Below are 8,983 nucleotides of genomic sequence, written 5' to 3'. Positions count from 1 at the left end.
TCCTGTTGCTCCATGGAGAATTCCAGCCTGACGGACTTTCTTCTCGCCTCGGATCAAAGCCCTGAGAAGGGAGTGATGGATGGATTAAGACTAATCCTTGGTGCCCTGTTCCCTGAAGACAGCGTGCCCCGGACCGCGGCTGGACTTGAGCTCATGGCCGCGCCTCACCTGATGCCCGCCTTCTGGGACTCTCCGCTCAGCCATGGCATCAATGTCTTCGTGGGACTGGTCCTGTGCTTCACCATGCTGGGGCTGGGCTGCACGGTGGAGGTGAGCCAGCTGGGGGAACACATCCGCAGACCAGTCGGGGTGCTGCTGGCTCTGCTGTGTCAGTTTGTCATTATGCCGCTGGTGGCCTTTCTTTTGGCTTTAGCCTTCTCTCTGGATGATGTGGCGGCGATAGCCGTTCTCCTCTGTGGCTGCTGTCCCGGAGGAAACCTGTCCAACATCATGTCTCTGCTGGTGCACGGGGAGATGAACCTCAGGTAGGTCCAAAACCTCACCAACTTGAAAGAAGTGTTTCACATAGACGGAATTTTGTGCGTATTTTTCCAAACAATTACGCACGGAATAAGTTTTGAATACTTTGCGTAAATTCACTTTTTTTTTTTTTATCTCCTCAGCATCATTATGACCATATCCTCCACGCTGCTGGCGCTGGTTCTGATGCCGCTCTGCCTGTGGATCTACAGTCGGGCCTGGATCAATACGCCTGTGGTCAACCTGCTGCCTTTCCGGGCCATTATCCTGACCCTGTGCAGCACCCTCATCCCCATTGGTTTAGGAATGATGCTGAGGTATCGCTACACGCGCGTGGCCGACATGGTTTTAAAGGTACATCCAGAGCAATCTATACATTTTTTTTTGCATGAAATTAATTATTTGGACTTATCTGCGTTTGGTTTATAAAGGACACAAACTTTGCGCAAAGACGCACTGCGTATTTTCTGCTTTGTCTTTAGTTGGGGGGTGATACTCACAGGAAGAGTAACATCAGAGGCTCTGTGTCAGGAAGAGCTCCTCCCTGTCAGTAGCCGCACGTGAGGGAGGGTCGCATCATGCAGTGGCTCTGATGGAGCTGCAAGAGCCATGACACTTTTTTATTAAAGGATCTCTTCGTGTTCCCAAAGTTGAGGAGAAAATTACTGAAAAAGTCTAAAAAGGCAATAAATGAAACCACATTTAATTATTTTGTAAAAGTGTAATAAAAAAGTATTTCTGTTTAGTTTAAATGCTCCTGACTTGGTTTCTCAATAATATTCTGCTGCAGCATTCCTGAGAGCTCCTCGTGGCCTGTTTTCATTGCTCTCCACCGATTCACAAGTTGACATAAAACCTTTGCTTTAAACTTGACCTATTCTTTTTGTCTGTTAACAAAATATCTCATGTCCCACTAAGTGAATTTTACCAGCTCTTAGGAATTATTAGAGGCATATCTACAACTGTTTTACTTTTGAAGTCAATCCAATTCAAGATGTCTGTCAAAGGCAAATGACCTAAGGTAACACACACATACACACACGCGCAGCACGCACGCACGCACACACACATATTGCATTAACTCTGCCAGTTTTAGAGATATTGAGCTGATATATTTGGTGTGGTAGTAGCTGAGTGTCATAGACACCATGTGCTCCACAAATGCTAACAGATTATGCTCATTCTCTGCATTAACAGCTCAACTCAACCCAATTTGTTATTACAATTTAAATATCTCATAAACCAGATGGAGTTTAATGAAACTCTTAGAAATGATTGAATGTACATCTGCAAGTGTAATGTCATCTCAATTCATTATGGCCACCACAGCCAACAACTAATAATCCATCCATCCATCCATTTTCTTTACCCGTTTATTCCATTTTGGGTCACGGGGGTCGCTGGTGCCCATGTCCAGCAATCACTGTGCGAGGGGCGGGGTACACCCTGGACGGGTCGCAAGTCCATCACAGGGCCACATAGAGACAAACGAGACAAACAACCATTCACTCTCTCACTCACACCTAGGGACAATTTAGAGTTACCAATCAGCCTAACATGCATGTTTTTGGACTGTGGGAGGAAACCGGAGTACCCGGAGAAAACCCACGCATGCACGGAGAGAACATGCAAACTCCACCCAGAAAGGCCCCTGGACCGGGGTTTGAACCAAGGACCTGCTCGCTGAGAGGCAGCAGCTCTACCAGTTGCGCCACCGTGCTGCCTACAACCAATAATAATAATAATAAAATAAAATAAAAACACTAAAATACTGTGGCTTCAGTATAACTCAGTCACAGCATAACATTGTGCAATATTGCATAAGATTGCATATAACATTTTTTTAATCAAAATAGCAACAACAACATAAAACTATCTTGGTGTAAAACTCTAAAATGAAAAGCTGTAAATAGACTGTACTTATATAGAGCCATTCTGTCTTATCAACATATTCAAAGCTCTTTACAACAAACAACCTGTGTCCTCATTTACCCATTCATACAGCACTCTACTAGATCTCTACAAAGAATAATCAGAGCTTTATCACATTCATACCCCGATGGGACACACATCAGAGGCAATGAGGGGTTCATTGTCTTGCCCTTCAACATGTGACTGCTGGTGGAATTGAACCCCCAACTCTTGTATTGGTGGACAACTGCTCTAACCACTCAGCCACAGCCGCCACTGTAGGTGATAAGCATAGCAATGTAAGGAATGTTAACTCTTCAAACATGCATGATGTCTACAGGATTCACTTTTAAAATGTATGATTTGCAGATAATGTTCAGAAATGTGTCCATTAAAATAAAACCATTGATTAAAAAAAAATGATTTATTGCAGATTGAAACAACATCAAAGTAAAGATGAGTTATGAGTTTAAACTTCATCTTACAGAAAACAAAGCAGAAGTCATTTTACCATACCATACCATACCATACCATACCATACCATACCATACCATACCACTTTATTTATAAAGCACTTACAATAGCTACAAGGCCAACCAAAGTGCTGTACAGACAAAACAACAGGTAACACACAAAGCAAAATACAAAATGAGGTAAATCAGAATATAGACATAAAAACGATGCAGATAATAAATATGACGACTAACCAGTGTGGAGCATACAGGATTAAAACACAGATCATCTGGTGTTGAAAGCTACTGAATAGTAGTGAGTTTTTAACGGGACTTGAAAACCGAGAGGGAGGGGGCCTGTCTGACAAGCAGAGGTAACTCGTTCCAGAGTCTTGGTCCGGCTACAGAGAAGGCCCTGTCACCTCTGCGCTTAAGACGAGTTCCTGGAACTGTGAGGAGCAACTGGTCCGCTGACCTCAGGGAGCGTGGTGGGACATACGGTTGTAGCAGATCAGAGAGATGGGGGGGGGGGGGGGGGGTGACACTGTTCAGTGCTTTGTAGACATACATGAGTATTTTGAACTGGATTCGAAAATGAACCGGTAACCAGTGCAGTGAGGCCAAAACTGGTGTAATGTGCTCTCTTTTGCCTGTACTGGTTAAAAATTGGGCTGCTGCATTCTGGACCAGTTGTAGTCGTGCAATGGAGGTCTGACTGATACCAAACAGGAGCGAATTGCAGTAATCAAGCCTAGATGTAATGAATGCATGTATTACTGTCTCCAGGTTCTTTTTGGACAATATGGGCTTCAGTTTAGACAGCCGCCTCAGTTGGAAGAAGCATGATTTAATGATCATGTTTACATGATTGTTAAGCTTCAGGGAAGGGTCCATTATCACGCCCAGATTAGTGACTCTTTGTTTTTCTGACAGGGTTAGAGCGGAAAGGTCGATACAGTGGTTTGTGATCGTGTCGTTGGGAGGGAACAACATGACTTCAGACTTCTTTTCATTGAAACTCAAGAAATTTAAAGCCATCCAGTCCCTGATGTCAGCCAGGCAGTTGAGCAGTGGTTGAATTGAGCATGTACTACTGTGTCTTAGGGGGAAGTAAATTTGACAGTCATCGGCATAGAAGTGGAAGGGCATGTTGTGTTTCCGGAAAATAGCACCAAGCGGCAGCAGGTATAAAGAGAATAGGAGGGGACCCAGGATGGACCCCTGCGGAACACCCCATTTAAGCTCTGCCACTGCAGAACTAAAATCCTTGATGGAGACACAAAAGGATCTGTCAGCGAGGTAAGATCTGAACCAACTGAGGGTTAATCCTGTGACGCCCACCTACTGCTCCAACCTAGCAATGAGAATCTCATGGTCAATGGTGTCAAAGGCGGCTGTGAGGTCCAACAGGACAAGCAGCACAGAATCACCGGTATCTGTGAATCTGAAGATGTCATTAAAGACCTTCAGCAGGGCAGTTTCAGTGCTGTGGACAGGTTTAAAGCCAGATTGGAAAAGCTCTTAGATGGCGTGATCCTCCAGAAAGCACTTCAACTGGGACTCGACTATTTTCTCTAGTACTTTAGAAACAAATGGGAGTTTGGAGACAGGCCGGTAATTGGAAACAACTGAGGGGTCAAGGTTTGTTTTTTTCAGGAGAGGCTGGACGGCAGCATGTTTAAAGGATTTTGGCACCACACCAGTGGATAAACTACTGTTTACTATGGCAAGAATGGATGGACCTAGAGTTGGAAACACCTCCTTTAGTAGTCGAGGGGGGACCACATCAAAGGGGGAGCCAGAAGGTTTCAAGCTGCACATGACCTGCTCTAGAGAAGATAGAGTGATGGGTTCAAAATGGTCAAAAGGAGCTACAGATTGAGGTGGGATGGATGGGTCATGAGTTGGAGGGGAAATGAGAGCCCTGGTGGTCACAATTTTTTCCAAAAAGAAATGTAGGAAGTTGTCGCACAGCTCAGTCGAGGCTTCCAGAGGTGATGGTTCAGTGAGGTGGAGAACAGAGTTTAGGGTGGAGAAGAGGACACGTGGGTTGCGAGAGTTTGAGGTAATTATATCAGAGAAGAATTTTGATTTAGCAGCTTTTACTGCTTTCTGATAACGGCGCCAACTCTCTTTAAGTATCTGAAAAGAGACCTGCAGCCTGTCTTTCCTCCACTTTCGTTCCGCCCTCTTACATTGCTGCCTAACGGCCTTGGTGACTTCACTCAGCCAAGGTTCTGCTCTGAGTTTTGATTTTCTAGTTTTAACAGGCGCAACATGATCCAGAGTCTTTAAGCAGACAGAGTTGAACTGGGATGTCAGCTCCTCAGTGGTGGTGAGAAACACTGGGGCCTGAATTATCATTTCATAGTTATAAACATCTGTGAAACGCGCTGCAGTGAAATGGTTAATGGTCCGAGTCCTACGTGCAGCACTGCATGACTTAGGAGTTAGATGGGGGAGGGTGAACTCAAACTGGACTGGCATGTGGTCTGAAAAAACATTATCACCAATAACAAGATTATTAACAGTCCTATCATGAGTTAAAACAAGGTCCAGTGTATGTCCACGCTCTTGGGTGGGACCGTTTACATGCTGAGTTAAATTACATGAGTCCAATAAATCTAAAAAGTCCTTAACCAAGGGCTTCTCAGGACAGCACACGTGCAAATTAAAGTCCCCAATAAAGAAAATATGCTCATATTTTGGTGTGATTTCAGCCAAGAAATCAGAAAACTCATTTATAAAATCCTTAGACCGAGGTGGGCGGTAGACGAGTGCAAATAACGTCGCAGGTGAATGTCCGAGTTCAAAGACGCTCAGCTCAAAGCTGGCACGGGAAACTGGGATGGGCAGTTGTTTACAGTCAAAAGTTGGTTTGAATATTGTTAATAATCCACCACCGCGCCGGCCTGATGTCCGCGGGGCGTTAAAATACAAACAGTTCGGTGGCAGTAATTCCGTCAAGGCGCTGGACTCACCCGGAGACATCCAAGTCTCTGTGATGCACAGAAAGTCCAAATCGTGCTCTTGAAAGTAATCCCTGAGGATAAAAGTTTTGTTGGTAACAGATCTTGCGTTGACCAAACACATCCGGATATTGTCCGAAGTGGAGCCAGCAGCGGTGGAGTTAGCGCACGCTAATGGCCGCAGGTTTTCAATAACAGCCCCTCCAGGTCGGTCCGAGCTGCGCAACGGCTGACAACTCCCGCTGGTTACCTGGTTTGGGCACGCGGGAGAGGAAGATGCATCGCGCAGAGCTTTCAGCTTCACCAGCTGACCAGCACATTTTCCCCGGCATCTGAAGCGAGATCTCCGGGCAGACAGGTGAGGAGCACAGCGAAGGTAAGCTGGCTCGTCCGCCAGCAGGGGGGGAGGAGGGGGGGGGGTGCCCAGAGGAACGCTGATAATGGTCCAAATAAGCGACTTCAGTGACAGAAAAACGAAGATTCAAAAGTTGTCTGTCATACACCAGCAGAGAGTTGATGTCACAGATGTGAAATGCAAAAAACAAAAATAATCCGAACAACATCAGCAGAGGTGGATTGCAAGCCATGTACACGGGCGCCATCATTTTATTTGAGCATGAAGATTTTGTACATGACTGATAGTATATTTGGGGTGCAAGCTTCACATCTTTGATGAATTGTTAAAAAAGAAACTGGTGATTTTTGACAACTTAAATTTGATGTATCAATTCAGTTGTCAAAACAAGGTTTTTAGCAAAAGTCAAGTTCTATTTTTTCAGAAATAAAAACAACAAATTATTCATGCTTGTATTGCAACATGAATAGATTATTGTAATTCCTTGTGCAAAAAAATAAAATCACCCACTAAGTTTGGCTATGATTCATTTATACATTATTATTATTGAGCTACAATTGGTGTGGCTTTAGCTGAGAGTCATTGACAACATATACACGTGTCAAACTGAAGGCCTGGGGGCCAAATCTGACCCTTTTCAACATCTTATCTGGCCCCCCAAGATGATATTTGAAATGTAAAATATTTCTCATTTTGCTTAAAAAACTGATAAATGCTCCATTTAGTGCAGATGACAGCTAACTTTAGAGCCATAAAAAGTTTTTTTTTTTTTTTCCCCAGCAATCTTTGATTTTGATGTGGAAAGGGCAAAGAGAATCTCAAATGAAACAGATCATACTCTTGTTCAAGGTTCAAGATGACTTTATTGTCGTTTGCATCACATGGAACGAAATTGTTTACTCAAGGTCTCAGTTATCCCCAAACAGCAAAATATATAAAGTATAAACAAAAACATAAACACAAAATAAGGATCTAATATGTAGTGAACTAAGCCTCAGGTCAAGTCCTGGCCTTGAGGGGCCTTCCTGGGACAAGAACTGTATTTCATTGATTTGAGTCCAGAAACACAAGATTAAGTTCACCCAGAGACTTTCTAAGTGTCCTGCACAGCTGAGTGAAGCTGACACCCCACCCACTTCCAAAATTAAAGCAACTAGTCTGAATGGTTAGTGTTCCGTTAGTGCTGGTTTGTGCCGTTAAAATTTTCGTTTGTGCTGCTTTGGTTTATGAGATATTAAAAGTTATAATTTTGACCTGTAATAGACGCTCAGGCGCGTTCACGCGTCCTCAGGCGCGTTCACGCACACGTCAGGGCAGAGCGTTTACTTAAGGCGGGCGCGCGCTCCGGCTGTAATTGTGTGGATCAGATTTGACAACAAAAACACAACTGTCGTAAATGTTTCCTTTTAGTACCTGATTGCGGTTATAAAGGACGCGTGAACGCGCCTGAGCACGCGTGAATGCGCCTGAGCGTCTATCACAGGTCAAAATTATAACTTTTAATATCTCATAAACCAAAGCAGCACTAACGAAAATTTTAACGGCACAAACCAGCACTAACGGAGCACTAACCATTCAGACTAGTTGCTTTAATTTTGGAAGTGGGTGGGGTGTCAGCTTCACTCAGCTGTCCTGCACTGATCAATTGAAAGAACACTCTCTTTTTCTATTATCATTACTATTTTACAAATGTTTTGATAAATCAAAGTGTGTTTAGTTCAAACCATTTTAAATGTTGAAGTGAACTACTCATTTTTAAATCCGCTGTGAAACAGTATTAGTGATTTTTAATCCTCATTCAAAGTGGAAATCAAGTTAGAATGTGTTACAGAGTAATGATTCAATTTCTTGATCTTCTGTCTGAAATGAGCAAGTTGTGTAAGTTGGTCAACTGCAAGTTTACTGGAAAGAAATGTCATGTTTAACTTTTACAGAAAGATACTAGAGAATTGACTCCACGAAGTCTGAGTTCTTCATAACAATCTTCTGTCTGTTCTTAAACAAACTTAATCTTTTTCCTTGACTTTTAATAACCTCTTGCATCACAAAAACAAACCTCTGTTCGGTCAATCGACCAATCAGAAAGTTCTCAAATGAACCGGAAGTGACCTCTTTAAAAGGTGCAACACTTCCTAGTTCACAGTAGTTCAGGGGAAAAGAACGCTGAGAAGAACGCTGAGAGAATGCTGTGAGTTAGTTCCGAGAGCAGCAGAGTTCAGAATGCTGGAATGCAGAATGCTGGAGGAAAAGCAACTAAGCTGAACGAGAGAAGTTCAGAGGAACTATGAAGTCTGTTCTGGATGATCTCACGACTCCGAACGGTTCCCTACTATCCTTACGGAGACGCTGGAGAGCGTTTGAAGGCAACTCTACACCGAAGTCGGAATTATCTCTGCCAAGGTAAAGAGTCGATCTTCAACCGCAAAGTGTACCTTTGGTTAAGCTGGGTCCAGAAGGAGCGTGTTGTTCTGGTTATAACAGACAAATTCCCTCACCCATCTCTCTCAAGATAAACTTCATTTTCCATCTTTAAACCCTTCTATCCTGCTAGCAAATCATTCTAGATATTTTCAGAAATGTCTGTTGTGAAGCAAAGGAAAACCATCGCCGTATGGTTTTTCTAATTGTAAAGCTTGCTAACCTAGCCATGTTGTTATTTTCAATTTTGCCAAATTAATGTAAATGTTTGATGTTAAACTTTGATTCTGTTAATAAATGACCACATTCATTTGATGGGTCAAAGAAAATTAACGTCTCACGTTACATTTATTAAATTCAATGCACGATATTATTCAGTCCAGAAAAATGAATGAATC

The 8,983-nt window shown here is 43.2% G+C and overlaps 1 protein-coding gene across 1 annotated transcript in view; it reads left to right on the top strand.

Annotated features, from left to right (window-relative positions):
* Positions 1–228: 228 nt before the first annotated feature.
* The window catches only part of slc10a4 (solute carrier family 10 member 4), a 32,198-nt gene continuing 23,443 nt past the window's right edge, over positions 229–8,983 (top strand). The window contains exons 1-2 of the mRNA XM_037675058.1: positions 229–485; positions 624–834. Coding sequence (XP_037530986.1) covers positions 244–485; positions 624–834 — 453 coding nt within the window. The 5' untranslated portion in view covers positions 229–243. The remainder of the gene's footprint in view (positions 486–623; positions 835–8,983) is intronic.

This window comes from Nematolebias whitei, chromosome 3 (assembly GCF_014905685.2).
Source record: "Nematolebias whitei isolate Nwh7 chromosome 3, NemWhi1, whole genome shotgun sequence".
In the NCBI taxonomy this organism is placed as follows: Eukaryota; Metazoa; Chordata; class Actinopteri; order Cyprinodontiformes; family Rivulidae; genus Nematolebias; species Nematolebias whitei.
Note: the sequence above shows the minus strand (reverse complement) of the source record. Positions and strands in the feature narration are given on the sequence as shown.